Here is a 17,665-nt window from a genome sequence, read left to right as displayed (position 1 = left end):
TGACATATCATTGTCTGGTAAAATTATCAGGGACGGTGAGGACTATGACTTGTGACAATACCTGGGAACTGGATCGGGGTGCTGAGGAGGAGGTGATATCAAAGGAGGAGGAAGGTGACTGCAGCAGTAATAAAGAGCAGAGGCTAAACACAGTCCAAGCCTCAAAAAAAAAAAAAAAAAGCTAATTTCAGATCTCCTTCTATTGTGATCAGATCGGGAATATTGATACTAGTGTTGAGAGAATCGAAGCATTTGAAGTGGAATTTGATCTGAAGTTTAGGAAAAATTTGGTTTACAATAAATCCGAGTTTCCTCACGCTTGAATGAATAATTCTTCTCCCTAAAATGGCGGCTTAACATGTTACAAAGTGAAAGGAAGAAGCCAGGGAATGCAAGATAACCCACATTTGCCATGTAGACAGCCAATCAGCAGCTAGCCAGCCCCTGTGATGTCACAGCCCTTTAAAAGCCTCATCCTGAGTGTTCTCCGCCATTTCACTGTGAGCTGAGCATAGACAGAGACATGAGAATCGGTAGGGACAGTGTTGCTGAAAGCTTTTAATTGTGGAATATTTGATAGAGAGAATGCAGAGACAGTGCAGGGACAGTGTAGGGAGCTCATAGGGGGAGTATTAACACTTTGTAGATAAAGCATAGGGAGACTGCTGGTACAGTGCAGGAACTGTAAGCTGAAGGGATCCATAGGAGACAGTAGAGTTTGCATCAATCCCTGTGTAGAGCAAAAAGCTATCTAATTGAACAGTGTCCTCCTTGTTTAACAGATAGCAATTCTATTAGGTGCTGATTCTCAAATTGGGGCGAATAAGCTTTCTAATTTTACTGTTATTGGGATTTTAACCTTGTTTAATGGATAAGCAATCTAATTAGGCTTTGATTCTCAAATTGTGGTGAATGAGGTATCTTGTTCTACTGTTATTGGAATCTCCATATTGACATTGAATAACTTATTTTACATATGCAGCTAGTGTTACATTACAGTTTTTCCAACAGACAGTTGCCAGGGCCCTCCAAAAGGAATGAGCAGTAGTAAAAAAAATTGCTGGAGTCGGCAGGTGTGGTAGCAGCAGCCGAAGCAACAGGCCAGAGCTGCCACTGTCACCCAGCAGTCATGTTTATATGACAAATCCCGCTGCCCTGGAATGGTTGACTTGGTCTTCAACATCATCTTAACTAACATCAGACACCCATAGTCAGGAGTCGTTGGGTTCCTCTGACACCACACTTAGTTGGCATGGCCCAGGAACAAGCTCTGTGCTGCTGAGCTAGCAGCGTGCAATGTAGCCGTGAGCCAGCAGGATGTCAGTAGTGTGATATCTGGAGTCAAATGTTCTCGGGATAGGCCGCGTGCTACTCAGTAGCCTACCTTTCCGGTAACAACTTGAAGTGCACGGCTTCATAGAGGCAGCGACTGAGTGGTGGGAGTAAAATGCCTTACTCGCAGGTGTGGGAATTTTTCATCAAGTTGCTTGATCATTGTGGTCATATGAAGGATCTGTGGGCAGCAGATGAAGGGTGGCCAGGGTGCCAATGTTGGCACTACGACCATGCATCAACACATGGAGCGGCTAGGGAAAACAGTGGCTCTATCTTAGTGGTATAGCCTTACACATCTCCCAGCAGCTTGCATCCTTTCTCCAGCAGTCAAGGCTCCACAACCTCAGCAAAAGGGAGCAGTGTTTCTTTCCCAACGTCTACTAGTCCTGATGCTCCTCCTTAGTTGTCACACATTTCGCCAGCAATCGATTACCAAGGCAATTGCAAAAAAACAATAGTATAAATTCACTCATCCAATGGCTCAGAAGAAGCTGAATGCGCCCCTGGCCAAGTTGCTGGCCTTATAGTCCCTCCCTTTCCATGTGGTTGACACTGCACATTTCATAGAACTGATGGCTTGTGACGAGCCAAGAAGGGGAGTTTCAAGCCATAACTACTACTCTAAAAACGCTCTACCAGCCCTGCATAGATACATACAGCAGAAGGTGGGCCAATACTTGAGCCTGTGGGTGTCTGGAACAGTTCATCGCAGTGCCGACGTGTGGAGCTGTAACTATGGTCAAGGACAATATAGAGTATGTCCTTTATGGCCCACTGGGTAAATGTGGTTTCTGCCCAGGCTCATCAGAAACTTGGCCAGGTGATGGCAATGTCTCCTCCGCATTCTCATGCTGTGATTCCAGCGCTAATGTCCTCCTCTGCCTCCTCATCCACCACCTTGTCCTCAGACTCCACTGTAGGCACAGTTCTGAATGGTCTTCCAGGATACCACCTATCTAGAGTATAGTGGTGTTACGCTTAGAGATGAGCGAATTTCTCAAAAATTTTATTCGGTTGGTTCGCTGAATTTTCAGAAAATATTCAATTTGATCCAAATTAATTTGTGATGAATCGCATTAAAAAGCTGCTATATACTGGCTGCAGAAAGCCTGTATAGAGATGTAGAACACTGTGCCTTACAGCAACACGCATAGTGAGTCTGCTGTGGTAGTGAAACAATACTGTGAGTCAGTATGACACTCAGATTCCAGGCGTCACTCTTAGAATCACTGCACATTTTACTTATTTGGGCAGTTACGGGGCGCAGACCACATAGTGGCAAGGTAACATAGTGTGGAGGTAGCAGCAGCATCAGGACACGACAGAGTGGCACAATGACAGAGCGCGGAGATGGCAGCAGCAGCATGAGGAGCCCACAGAGTGGCAAGGTGACATAATGTTGTGACATAGTGTTGAGGTAGTAGCAGCATCAGGAGACCACAGGGTGGCAAGGTGACATAGTGTGGAGGTGGCATCAGCATCATCAGTAGACCACAGAGTGGCAAGGTGACATAGTGTGAAAGTGGCAGCAGCATCAGGAGAACACAGAGTGACCCGGTGAAAGAGTGGGGAGGTGGGTGGCACTAACAGTAACCGCTGATGATGGTGGGTATAAGAAGGAGCACTTGGCATCAGATGTGTGGAATCAGGCGGGTTGCAGCATCAGAATAGTAGCTGATCACGAACCCGAAGCAAGCATTTCCACAAATCCTAAGTACCTTTGAGGTATTTGGTGAATTGTCTAAATTTTAGGTTAATTACACCAAATCCGAGGCTATGGGTTTCTCCTTAACTGAGGGATTGGCTGGGTGGCTGGAAACTTCATTTCCCTTCAAATGGAATCAAAACTCACTCCCATACTTGGGTATTGCGTTAACAAGTAACCCAGAAAAGCTTTACAGTTCTAATTACCTCCTACTAATAAAGAAAATTAAGACCGCTACAATCCCTTATTATCCCATGGGTGTCCTAGTTGGGAAGAAAGAATCTACTGCAGACCTACATTGTCCCTAAGATAACATACCTTCTACAGATGGTGCGGATACACCTCCCACAAACTTTCTTCAAGCAAATCGGGCATATATTTTCCACCTTCCTTTGGAAGGGTAAAAAACTGAGACTAGCATACAACAGATTAATGCTGAGTCGTGGGGATGGTGGATTCGGGCTACTGGACATACATACCTACTATAGAGCCATTCAACTCAAAAGGTGGTTGCCACTCTGTATTCCTAGATACAGACCTTTAGGAGCAGACATAGAACTAGCATTATTAACAGATAACCAATTAGCAGGGCTATGGGGCTTAGGCCATCAGTCGCACGCATCAGGGGGTCTCACTAAAGGAGTCTTCTTGACCACGCGCTCTATACACGCCAAAATGCCCCTATTCTCTGTCCCGCCAAAACTTCTGACTGCTGATCTCATCCCATACCTAACGCAAATACCAAAAAAAAAATCCCGCAATTTTGGAAACGCTTAAGCCACATACCAACTTCAACAATAATATAACTTTACAGAGAACAGGGTAGGTTACCCCATATATGTACCCGAGCTGCTGGGGAAGTAAACTTTCTAGCTACGATAGAATTAACACGCAGCTGCAAACTATTAGCCAACACATACACCACCACTTCACCCGCTTTGTGGTTCGAGAAATTAGCTATGGGAGAAAAACTATGGCCTGGAAACTATGGAAGAAACCGGTCACCTCCTAGACAACCCTAATCCGGGCCCTGACTACTTATCAATATGAATAGACCTTGAAGGTAGGAATATTCATAAGCAGTATACCTAGACCCTGATTTACCTATAAGGCCCTGGAATAAGTATAGGACCAGAGACAACCCATACCTCCCCAGATGGACGAATGGAAGTCTCTGTCTCTGGCCCAGATACAACAACAGGGAATATAACAAATACAAACAAACGTGACACTTAACTTCTGTAGAGACGGAAGAACAGGAACACCAGAGAGGATCTCACACCAGCTCAGCCAAACCCAAATGAAGCTATCAACCGCATAGTCAGAAGGGTGGGGTGAGATTATAAAGGGTAGAAGTGATGACCACTGGGCAACAGCTGAGAAAAGGGAAGTGGTCATTAACCCTATCAACACTGAATCAAGAGAAATCAAGGAGGCTGTTAGATTCCTCCACGCTCAGCCAATCTCCTTGATTTCCTGACATCAGTCACCTGAGGGACCGTGACAACTCTATGTACTCCTTTCTCCCCTTTGATTGACAGGACTAGACAGCTTATCTAGCCCTATGTCCTTGCACCAACACCGAGTCGGCTTGGTCACTTGGCGCCTGCTCAGTGGATCTGATGAGCGCTACTTCAGGAGATTACTGAGCTTACTCAGTACTCGTGTGAGAACACAGGGCTAGACAAGATGTCTACCCCTGTTGATCAAAGGAGAGGTTGGAGTATACAGAGCACAGGGGCATTGCACTAGTAGTGTTTCCAGTGCTGCGGATAGTCCCTTGTTTATCCAAATAGGTAATTTGCATAACTATAAAAGAACAATAAATTTGCAAATATTAACCCTAGAGACAAAAGAAATGTAAGATTTTAGTTACCATGATTAACCCTATAAGGCAATATGTGTGGTTTAATAGGGTTGATCTTGCTAACAGATGCTCTTTAAAAACTATATTCAGTGTGCAAAGGAACAAGGAGTCCTGTAAGTGATGATATTGCCCCCACTGAGCCCTAATCTCAGCATTATTATGTTTGTATGGGATTACATGAAGAGAGAGAGAAGGATTTGAGCAAGCCTACATTCACAGTAGATTTATGGTTAGTTCTCCAAGATGTTTGAAACAACCTCCCCATTGAGGTCCTTAAAAAACAATTTGCAAGTGTACCTAGAAGAATGGATGTTTTTTTTTAAAGATAAAGGGTGGTCACACTAAATATTGATTTAATTTATATTTCTGTTGTTCATTCAATTAGCATTTTGTTAATTAATAAAATAAACTATTAACACTTATTTTTTCCCGAGTAGAAGGAAACATGTCTGAAGTGGTATGTCCTAGTTTTGTGTTAGTTTCCAAGTCTTCTGCAGACTTCCTGAAAACAGAAAGAGTCTCTGTTGTGATTATGATTATGGAGTTGCATCTGGCATACTAACAGTTCCATTAAGTCTAATTTGTGTCCTGAGATTTGTATCCTAAATTTTGTATTTTGCAGGCTCTTCTTGACACACAGCGGTTACTTCGGACGCAAGTTACTAATTTTACATTTAACTTGGGATTTTCTGGAAAGTTCTACCATACAGGTAAGCAGTCTTTCTGAAGATGTAGCAACGCAGACTTTATTTGGAACAACTTTATGTGATATTACAATGTCAATGTTTCTCTGTCATTTTCCACATGGATTTTGACAAAACCACTTGAGAATGAGCTCTGTACATCTATAACACTAGCATAATGTCACACTTCAGCAAGTGGCATTTATCATGTAGACAAAGTTAGTAAAAGGCACTTACTAATGTTTTATGATTGACCATATTGCCTCCTTTGATTCATTTTTCCATTGCATTATAACACTGCTCATTTTCAGGGGTTACGACTACCACTGCAGCACATATACGAGGGTGCGTATGCACCTCACACCATCCTGGCCATCGGAGAGGCCAGAACTTTTTACTATAGTGTGCAAGCATGGCCACCACTGCAAATGAGCTGTAACCCCTGGAAACAAGCAGTGTATAATGAGATGGAAAAATCAATCAACCCAACAATATGGACTATCATAATACATTAGTAATTGCCTTTTATTAACTTTTTCTACATGATAAATGTCATTTTTTAAAGTGAGACAACATTTTTAAAGGCATTATCCCATCCCCTAACTATCACTACAACAATGACAGCAAATTTGTATACTGCCTCATTCAAGATCCATGGGACATATGGAAACATTAAGTGGCCTTTACACTTATTGTCCCATACAAACAAGTTATCTATATCAGGTGTCTAAATGATAATGGGAAAATTTCCCTGAAAAGAGCTGCACTATACCAGTTCCATCATGCCTAATGTTGCATCTATTCTACCCTATACCTTTAACCATCTTATGGAATATTCCTGAAATGCTAAATGACTATAATTATACTGCAAGATTCTGAATTTTTCAAAGCAGGTATCAACATAGCAGTCTGCATTTACAGTAAATATAGAAAACATCTATAAAACATCAGCAGTGGTTAAGGGGGACAAAACAGTAATGGACATTCCATTTTCTGTGGCATTTTGTTGCTGTGTAAAATGAATGATATTATTCATTAGGTTCATCACTTCAGTCTGTGATGTAATCAAACAGGGACATTGCAAAAGTGAGGGGTTACAAATGTAAAACCTCCCCTTCTGTTTTTACTTTTGGCTCACTCTCTTTTTCCAGTTCATGTACAGTTAAAGTCTATATGTAATGCAGTCTACCCACTGCTGGGAACATTGATATATATATATATATATATATATATATATATTAGCAGAAGAGTATCCCCCATAACAGTGACCTCTACAGTGGCCGCCCCTTTAACATTGACCTCCACAGTGGCCGTCCCTTTAATATTGACCTCCACAGTGCCTGCCCCTTTAACAGTGACCTCCACAGTGCCCACCCCTTTAACAATGACCGCATCTTTAACAGTGACCTGCACAGTGCCTGCGCCTTTAAGTGATCGCCCCTTTGACAGTGACCTCCACATTGCCTGCCCCTTTAACAGTGCCCGCCACTTTATAAGTGACCTCCACAGTGCCTGCCCCATTAACATTGACCACCGCTTTAGCAGTGACCTTCATAGTCGCTGCCCCTTTAACAGTGACCTTCACAATGCCCGCCCCTTTAACAGTGACTTCCACAGTGCACACCCCTTTAACAGTGACCTCAACAGTATCCGACTCTTTAACATTGACCTCCACAGGGGCCGCCCCTTTAACATTGACTTCCACAGTGCTCTCCCCTTTAACAGTAACCTCCACATTGCCTGTCCCTTTAATAGTGCCACCCCTTTAACAGTGACCTCCACAGTGCCCCCCCTTTTAACAGTGACCTACACAGTGCCTGCACCTTTAACAGTGACCTCCACAGTACCTGCCTCTTTAACAGGGACCTCCACAGTGCCCACCCCTTTAACATTGTCCACCCCTTTAACAGAGACCTTCATAGTGGCCACCCCTTTATTGGTGATCTATACAGTGCTTGCCTCTTTAACAGTGACTTCCATAGTGCCCACCCCTTTAACAGTGACCTTCACAGTGCCCGCCCCTTGAACATTGACCACCCCTTATACAGTGACCTTCATAATGGCCGCCCATTTAACAGTGACCTCCACAGTACCCGCCCCTTTAACAGTGACTTCCACAGTGCCCGCCCCTTTAAGAGTGACCTCCACATTGCTCGCCATTTTAACAGTGGCCTTCACAGTGCCCGCCCCTTTAACAGTGACCTCCACAGTACCTGCCCCATTAACAGTGACCTCCACAGTGCCCGCCCCTTTAATAGTGACCTCCGCAGTGCCTACCCCTTTAACAGTGACCTCCACAGTGCGCGCCCCTTTACCAGTGAACTCCACAGCGCCCGTCCATTTAATAGTGGCCCCTGCCACCCATGCATGTAGCAGTGTAGTTGTGCCGTCATATGTCATATGACTGTATATTTAACGACCTGTCAACTGCTAAAAGCTGTGATTAGTTTTTATGGCAAACTGGAGTAGGACCTGTGAGCTTCTATTGGCTAATAAGACATGTGACCATGTAAATGGCAGTTCAGATTTAATTGAAAGGCTTGCTGGCTTCTATTGGCTAATGCAGGTAATTTTTTGGGAATATCTCAGGAATGGTACGTCCTGGAGAGCTGAGACCCAGTCTAAAACCTTCCCGGACATCTGATGTACCTGTGTGCCAAATTTGGTGAAGATCGGTCCAGTCGTTTGGTCGTGCATAAAGAACATCGAGACTTCTAGACAGAGAAGAAACTCATTTATATATATATAAGAGATATATATACAGTATCTCACAAAAGTGAGTACACCCCTCACATTTTTGCTAATATTTTTTGGGCACAATTTGGCCATTTTCATTTAGGGGTATACTATATCATTACATTATTATTTTTGTTGCCAGTGGTTTAGACCTTAATGGCTGTGTGTTGAATTATTTTGAGGGCACACCATGCAAACCTTCCCTTCTGAGGTAGTGGCAGTGCCCCAGCTGCGTTGGTGACTTACTTCTCTTCCATTCTTCCACTGAGCCCCGGCTGTCAGGTGGGAACGCCATCAGTAGTGCATCTACCAGCGTGCGTTTGTATTCACGGATATTCCGATAATGCTCCAGTGATGGAAGTAAAGAAGACACATTGTCATTGTAGTGGGGATCTAGCATGGTGGCCACCCAGTAATCAGCAATCAGGGCAACTCAGCAGTTGTTGCACAGGCACTGCAGCATGTACTCGTTCATGTGTGCCAGGCTGCTCAGAGGCAACAACAAGGCAATGGAGGTGTATTGTCTGTGCCCTCTGTATTCCCCTGGCCAAGCTCCATTGATGCATGTGAGCTGCTTTCCAATCTGCTGTGAACGCAGTTCTTCCTCATTATCCTCCTCATCCTCCAAAACTGTGCCCTTTCTGAACAGTTGTGTACCTGGCTGCTGTTGTTGCAGCAACCCACCCTCCGAGCCACTTGTGGACGACTGGCCTTATAACTGTGTTAATTAACTCCTTTTCCTCCTCCTCTTACTCTGTGCCACCACCTCAACCATCATTGCCTGAAGAATTTATTCAAGGAGGCATAGAAGTGTGATAGTAACAATGTCCTGCATGGAAGTCCACTCGTTGGTGGTAAGGTGGTGCTATTCCGCAGAGTGAGCCATGCGTACTGCAACTCCACTATCGCCTGCTGCTGCTTGCTCAGTCGCTCCAGCATGTGCAAGGTGGAGTTCCACCTTATGGGTACTCAAACAAAACAATAGCTGACCTTAGGGAGACCAGCTACAGAAAACACTGTGGAGCCTCAGTTAAGAGTCTCAACACAGCAATCCAAAGTGCAAAGCTCCCTGGGTAACAGCAATATGCAAAATAACTGTGGAGCCCCAGTTATGGGTCTTCAACACAGTGAAAGACAGATATCCCTCAAAGGAAGGAAAACCAAGCAAAGGGGTGTCCCCATTACAATGATCACCAAATCCACCATATTAAGTGACCCCTATGTCAAGATCCCACTCTTTTACAAGCTTTAAGGATGTGACAGGGAAGACCTAAGCCAGTTATCCATCCACAGACAGCTGTTTCGGGGTGTTGCCCCTCATCAATGTGGAATAGGATTATGGCTAAGCGGGAGCAATGCCTTGGAGACTACTCAAACCAAACAATAGCTGACCTTAGGGAGACCAGCTACAGAAAACACTGTGGAGCCTCAATTAAGAGTCTCAACACAGCAATCCAAAGTGCAAAGCTCCCTGGGAAACAGCAATATGCTAAATAACTGTGGAGCCCCAGTTATGGGTCTTCAACACAGTGAATGGGTACGTCACATATGAGGCGGTGAGCGGGAAAGCAGAATTTCCGCTGCAGCGCAGACAGGCGAGCAGCAGCAGGGTGAGAACACCGAAAGCGCGCACAGATGGTCCGCACTTTCTGCAGCAGCTTTGACATCTTGGGATAATTTGTCTGGAACCTCTGCACCACCAAATTCAGCACATGCGCCAGGCAAGGTATGTGCTTGAAACCAGCTAGGCCCAGAGCTGATACAAGATTTTGCCCGTTATCACACACCACTCAACAGTCTGTTCTTCAATGCCTGCGGTGTGGGGTTTTCCCCCCAAACTGATGAGTTTCAGAACAGCCGGCTGCAGTTTCCCCCTGGCTGTGCTGATGTTGGTGGTGCAGGTATTACGCTGACCAGATGAGGCGGAAGCGGAGTAAGAGGAGGAGACAACAGGAGGCAATAAGAAACGTTCAGCAATCCTCGGTGGCGGAAGAACATGTGCCAAAACGCTTTCCGCCTCAGGCCCAGCCGCCACTACATTTACCTAATGGGCAGTTAAGGAGATATAACGTCCCTGCCCATGCTTACTGATCCAAGTATTGGTGGTTATGTGAACTTGATAACTGAGTGGGGATGATAATTACAAAAGCGCAGGCAGAAGAAAAACTAGCTCAGTCTATGGAAAAAGGGGATAAGACATTCTTCAGATATATAAATGAAAAAAGGAAATTAAAACAAGGAATAACTAAATTAAAAACAAAGGACGGAAGGTATGTAGAAGAGAATAAAGGGCTAGCCGACTGTCTTAATGAATACTTCTGTTCAGTTTTTCCAAAAGAAAAAGAAGGAGAAGGACCTCCACTAGAAAGGATGACTAATAAATCGTTTGATGCATGTGTCTTTACAGAGGAAGATGTTCTAAGTTTGCTGTCTAAAGTGAAGACAAATAAGTCACAGGGGCCTGATGAGATACACCCAAAATTATTAAAAGAGCTTAGTGGTGAGCTGGCAAAACCGTTAACAGATTTATTTAACCAATCATTAGTAACAGGAGTCGTCCCGGAAGATTGGAAATTGGCAAATGTCGTGCCCATTCACAAGAAAGGTAGTAGGGAGGAATCGAGCAACTATAGACCAGTGAGTCTGACATCAATAGTAGGCAAATTAATGGAAACCCTATTAAAGGATAGGATTGTGGAACATCTAAAATCCCATGGATTGCAAGATGAAAAACAACATGGGTTTACTTCAGGGAGATCATGTCAAACAAATCTTATAGATTTTTTTGACTGGCTGACTAAAATAATAGACGGTGGAGGTGCAGTAGACATCGCATATCTAGATTTTAGTAAGGCTTTTGACACTGTCCCACATAGAAGACTTATCAATAAACTGCAGTCATTGAGCATGGACTCCCATATTGTTGAGTGGATTAGGCAGTGGCTGAGTGACAGACAGCAGAGGGTTGTAGTCAATGGAGAACATTCAAAACAAGGTCATGTTACCAGTGGGGTTCCACAGGGATCTGTACTGGGACCAATTTTGTTTAATATCTTCATAAGTGATATTGCAAAAGGCCTCGATGGTAAGGTTTGTCTTTTTGCTGATGACACAAAGATATGTAACAGGGTTGATGTTCCTGGAGGGAAACGCCAAATGGAAAAGGATTTAGGAAAACTAGAAGAATGGTCAGAACTCTGGCAACTGAAATTTAATGTGGATAAGTGCAAGATAATGCACCTGGGGCGTAAAAACCCAAGGGCAGAATATAGAATATTTGACACAGTCCTTACCTCAGTATCTGAGGAAAGGGATTTAGGAGTAATTATTTCAGAAGACTTAAAGGTGGGAAGACAATGTAATAGGGCAGCACGAAATGCCAGCAGAATGCTTGGATGTATAGGGAGAGGTATAAGCAGTAGAAAGAGTGAAGTGCTTATGCCGCTGTACAGAACACTGGTGAGACCTCACTTGGAGTATTGTGCGCAGTACTGGAGGCCATATCTCCAGAAGGATATAGATACTCTAGAGAGAGTTCAGAGAAGAGCTACTAAACTAGTACATGGATTGCAGGATAAAACTTACCAGGAAAGGTTAAAGGACCTTAATATGTATAGCTTGGAAGAAAGAAGAGACAGAGGGGATATGATAGAAACTTTTAAATACATAAAGGGAATCAACTCGGTAAAGGAGGAGAGCATATTTAAAAGAAGAAAAACTACCACAAGAGGACACAGTTTTAAATTAGAGGGGCAAAGGTTTAAAAGTAATATAAGGAAGTATTACTTTACTGAGAGAGTAGTGGATGCATGGAATAGCCTTCCTGCAGAAGTGGTAACTGCAAATACAGTGAAGGAGTTTAAGCATGCATGGGATAGGCATAAGGCTATCCTTCATATAAGATAGGGCCAGGGACTATTAATAGGATTCAGATATATTGGGCAGACTAGATGGGCCAAATGGTTCTTATCTGCCGACACATTCTATGTTTCTATGTTTCTATGTTTCTCACCGATATTTCAAGATTCTATATGTGAAGGGGCCCACCACAGAAAGTGTGGGGAAATATCCTTATTAAAATATAACTTTTATGCGGTATGCAATAAAATACAATACACCAGAGGATGCATCAACATAACACACATACAAATATGTAAAGGGGTCGATACATAGGTATCCCACTACTGGTAGAGCAAGGGTAGAAAAATAGATCTGCTGCGCCTGTGTGGAAGCAAGCAGTCTTACCCGACCAACCAGATGGCTAGGATCAGCTTGGCTTTGGTAATGCCTGGACCGGACGGTGTCTTGTGTAGTCTTAGGGAGTCTTGGTACTGTGCCCTATCTCACCCTGTATACTTGGGGGAAGGGGACTGCTCCCATACTGCCTGTCTACACAGAGCACTCGCCCTAGAAAGGGTGACCCCGTCAGGATACCTGTCCCTAGTTATGGACCTGATCACTGGCACTATTAAAAAATGCAGATTCTTCAGACCTCCCGACGTGGCACGTTTCTGTCGTGTCGACTCCTCAGGGGAAGTTGGTACATATATAAAAAACAGCATATAAACATATGAGACCGCGGGTGCAGAAGTGGAGATAAACCCTGCAGTCAAAAGATAGCAAAGAGGCTCTATCAGCTGGAGTGAGAGCCTGTGGGCAGACACCCCTGGTGTTGGAGTGCCGTGCTGCAGAGTAATAGATGTTCCTCTGCTCGTTGGTGTGTGGGGATATGGTGATCCTCACTGAAGGTAATGTCCCTCTAGTTCTGGGGGTTCCTCAACATCTACCAGCCACACTGATACATACCTTTGTGGGATTTAAATAGAGCCCAAGCGCGCCTCTCTTGGAAGGACCGCCCTGTGATCGTCCGCGTCGGCGTCTGACGTCACGCGCATGCGCCGCGCAGCAACACGCCAGACGCCGGCGCCAACACCACGTGATAACGGCGGCCAGTCACAGTCATGAGGCAGCCGTGGGGAGAGAAGGTTGCCTTGGAGACCATGTCAACAGATGGGCAGCCGTGCGGTACGCCTCCTGATAAAGGCGTCCATGGTAACGCTGTGACACAAAATCGCAGCTAGATTTAGACTGACATTTCTTGCAAGAATATAGGAGACAAAATGAGTCGCAGAGAATACTGGAAATGGCGCCAGATATATAGCGGAAACCTAGATAGATTATATAGGTTCCTCATATCAATTTATATAAAGCACCCGTAATCCAGCCTTTCATTAAGGCCCAGGGGTGCAGTGGTTTTTAAACAGAAGATCCAGCGGGATTCACGCTGGAGGAGATATTTATCCCAGTCACCCCCTCTGATAGGAGGCTTTACAAGGTCGATACCCATAAATCTCAACGAGGCGATGCCATTATGGGAAGTGTGTACATGTTTGGATAGTGGGGTGTCCCGTTTATGTGAGATATCCCCCAGATGTTCACCTATCCGCCTCCTAAATTCTCGTATCGTCTTCCCTATATATTCCATCCCACATTCACACTCAATGCGGTATATAATCCCTCTGGATTTACAGTTGATGAAATGCTGGATGGAATATTTTTTGCTTGTCACATGGCTTACAAATGATTTTGTGGTCTGTATACATTTGCATGCTATACAATTGCCACATCTGTGACAGCCCACAATCTTAGACCGCAACCAGGTGGACTTGGTGCGATTGGGTGCATAAAGCAGTGGCCGGACTGAGAGGGGGCGGAGCCCCCTTTAGGGGAGGCCCCCATGACGGGGGTTTGGTTTCAGTGAGCTGGGGGGGGGAGTGGTCGGGCTAGGGGAGAGGGAGGGGGCTTTGGCAGGGAGAATAGGTTAGGATAGGTTAGGGGTGTGAGGGGGTGGAGTCGAGGGGTTAAATAGGCAGGGAAGCCATTTTAGGTAGAGAGAAAAGCTGGTACATCACCTGAGAGATTGAGCGTCTGGAGGCCATGATCGGCGAGTTGCGGGCAGCGGCTGAGGTGAGAGGCCCAGCGTGGGTCCAGGAGCAGATCCAGCTGCTGCTGGGGGGGCCGAGTGAGGTGCCTGTCTTGCCTCACTCACCGGTATTACGGCCGCGGTGGGCCAGGCCGCCGGCGCGCCTTTCCCCATCTACTTCCCCCCCTAGGGCTCAGCACCATATTAGGAGCCCCTCTCGGGACCCTCCACGTCGGGTGCCGCCGACACCAGCTTCTACTAGGCCCCGGCGTGGGAGGAATCCTCACTGTAGGCGGAGCCTTGTGGGCGGCCGGGCCCGGCCGTCCACTCCTGCAAGCGGCGACGGCGTGGGAGCGGGACCGGGTACTGCGGGCGCCCCTGTAACTCCTGGCACAGGGGCGGCCCCTCGGCGTGGGAGGTCAGGCATTCAGCGCGGGGCTGCTGCATGTGGATCCAATGGTAGCAGCAGGCCCCAGGTTGCAGACAGCTCGAGAGGCTCCGCCCCCAGGAGCAGTTATGATGACGTCGTTAACCCCGGCGTCCCTGGTTTGCATAGAGCCAGGGGACAGGAGCCGACCGAGCCCAGGAGATGTGAGGAGGTCTGGACCGTGGAGGGATCCTGTTGCAACGCGCGTTCCAGCCCTGGCATGGTCTATCCTGGAGATGACGTCCCTGGTCCCAGCGGGTCCAGGGGACAGAGAGACGGCGACAGCGTGACGCAGAGGAGGGTTCTTCAGGAGTCAGGACTTGCGGCTGATGGGAACACAGCGCCCAGGCAGCCAGGTGAGATTGCATGGGGTCCACTTGCGCAGGTAGTGCAGGGTGTGGGGGCTGGGGTGGGGGGTGTTTCCCAGTTAGAGTTGAGTAAGGGCCTGGGGCAATTGTTGTGGGGTCTGGCGGGGTTGGTTGCTAGTTGGGGGTTGAGTGGGGGGACACCGTTGCAGGCCTGGGGCGTGCAAGGTTTCGCTGCAAACGCAGGGTCGTCGGTGGAGCCACAGCGGGGGTTGCCGGGTGTGGGGGTGTCGGTAGAGACGCAGGCGGGAACGGAGGGGGACGAGGATTCTGTGCGGGTTGATGATAAAGCAAAAGGGGAGGTTTATGTTTGCTTTGAGGGTCCGTTGGGGGCGCATTTGAAGTCGGAGGTGAGGGAGGGGATTTGGAAGGGGGAATATGTGGAGATATTTTCCCTGCTTCATTTGGAACGCTTCAATCTGGATAGGGTGCGAAGGGAAGATGGTAAGCGGGAGGAGGAGGAGAAGCGCCAGTATAGGTTAATACCGAGGACGTTTGCAAACTGGTTGCAGGCGTTCGCGATATTGGCGAGTGTGATTGGGGAGAAGACTCCGGAGGCTTGTTCGGGGTTGTTTTGTTATTTGGACGCAATCGGGGAGGCTTATCGGGTGTATGGGGGAGTGGCGTGGTTGCGGTATGACGAACAGTTCCGGCAGAGGAAGGCGGTTCGCCCTGAGATGCGGTGGGACCATAAGGATATTGCTTTATGGCTGAAGGTTACGGCCCCAGTGCGTTCGGGGCAGCCCTTTCGTGGGGAAGGTAGTAGTGGGGGGTCGGGCAGTACAGCGGTTGCCTCAGCGAGGGGACTGTGTTTTGCCTTCAATGAAGGCACCTGTAGGTTCGGGCCTAAATGTAAATTTAAGCACGAATGCTCAGGCTGTGGAGGGAATCACGGGGCAGCGCGGTGTTTTAAGGGAGGCAAGCAGAGAGGGGGGGATGGTTTTGGAAAAGGGGGTGAGGCTGGTTCGGCTGGAAAGGATGCAACCGTACTTAGATAGGTACCCCAATAGGGAGGCGGTGGGTTTGTTGGTTTTGGGTTTTGCGGAAGGTTTTCGAATTCATCTTTGTTCCGGGTGAGGCGGTGTTGCTCACGAAGAATTTGCGGTCTGCTAGGGAGCATCCAGAGGTGGTGGGGGAGAAGTTGGGGAAGGAGGTGATGCTGGGGCGGATGGCGGGTCCGTTTTTAGAGCCACCGGTTTACAATTTGCGGGTGTCACCGCTGGGGGTTGTACCTAAGAAAGAGGCGAATAAGTTTCGCTTGATTCATCACCTGACGTTCCCGAGGGGCTCCTCGGTCAATTATGGTATTGACCCGGCGGTTTGTTCTGTAGTATATACATCGTTTGACGCGGCGGTCGGTTGGGTGAGGCGTTTTGGGGCGGGAGCGTTGATGGCAAAGACGGATATTGAGGCGGCGTTTCTTGCCGGTTCATTGTCAGCATTTGTTGGGATGTTTTTGGGATGGGGGGTTCTTTGTGGATCGTTGTTTACCCATGGGGTGTTCATTGTCGTGCGCTTACTTTGAAACTTTCAGCTAGTTTTTGGAGTGGGCAGTGGTGGACTCGTCAGGTTGTGAATCGCTGATTCATTACCTGGATGATTTTTTGTGTATAGGCCCCCCGGGGTCGCCGGTTTGCGCATTATTGTTGGCAACGCTGAGTTCGGTTTTTGAGAGGTTTGGGGTCCCGCTGGCGGAGGGTAAGACAGTGGGGCCGGTGTCAGAATTTAGTTTCCTTGGCATAGTGATTGACTCGGTGAGGATGGAGTGTCGGTTGCCGGGCGATAAGCTGGTAGATCTGAAAGGCTTGGTGGCTAGGGCGATTCGGGCAAAAAAATTGCAGTTGAGGGAGCTTCAGTCGCTGTTGGGGAAGCTTAATTTCGCTTGCCGGATAATGCCCATGGGGCGAGTGTTCTGTAGGCGGTTGGCGCAGGCAACTGGGGGGGTGGTGGCTCCGCATCATTATATTCGGTTGGGTAGGGAGCTGCGGGCGGACTTACAGGTTTGGAGGTCTTTTCTGGACCAGTACAACGGTCGCTCGCTGTTCATGGGGGAAGTTGTTGAGGCATTTGATTTTGAATTATTCACGGATGCGGCGGGGGGTTCAGGTTTTGGGGCTTTTTGTGGAGGTCAATGGTGCGCTGGAGTGTGGCCAGCTGTTTGGGTGGAACGGGGCTGGGTGAAGAATCTGGCTTTGTTAGAGTTGTTCCCTATTGTGCTGGCGGTTGTGTTGTGGGGAGAGCGGTTCCGGGATAAAAAGGTTCGTTTTCACTGCGACAACATGGGGGTGGTTCAAGCGATAAATGGGCTGTCGGCATCGTCGCCATTGGTGGTGCGGCTGCTGCAGCGGTTAGTGTTAGAGTGCTTGCAGTAACTCGTGTAGGTGTGATATATAGACCACCTGGTCAAGTTAAAGAACTAGATGATCTACTAGTTGAAGAAATAGCTAAAATGACAATGAAAGGAGAAGTTATCATTATGGGAGATTTCAATCTTCCAGATATAAACTGGAAAACCAAAATAGCAAGTTCTACCAGGAGTACAGATATTCTAAATTCCCTACTGGGGTTATCTCTACAACAAGTGGTTGAGGAGCCAACCCGGAGGGAGGCCATTTTGGATTTGG

At 46.9% G+C, this 17,665-nt stretch overlaps 1 protein-coding gene across 1 annotated transcript in view; it reads left to right on the top strand.

Annotated features, from left to right (window-relative positions):
• The window catches only part of LOC120989893 (bifunctional heparan sulfate N-deacetylase/N-sulfotransferase 3-like), a 607,584-nt gene that overhangs the window by 183,347 nt on the left and 406,572 nt on the right, over positions 1-17,665 (top strand). The window contains exon 2 of the mRNA XM_040418281.1: positions 5,530-5,617. Coding sequence (XP_040274215.1) covers positions 5,530-5,617 — 88 coding nt within the window. The remainder of the gene's footprint in view (positions 1-5,529; positions 5,618-17,665) is intronic.

Source organism: Bufo bufo, chromosome 2, assembly GCF_905171765.1.
Source record: "Bufo bufo chromosome 2, aBufBuf1.1, whole genome shotgun sequence".
NCBI classification, from domain to species: domain Eukaryota; kingdom Metazoa; phylum Chordata; class Amphibia; order Anura; family Bufonidae; genus Bufo; species Bufo bufo.
The sequence above is the reverse complement of the archived record's forward strand: the minus strand, read 5'-3'. Positions and strand labels throughout refer to the sequence as shown.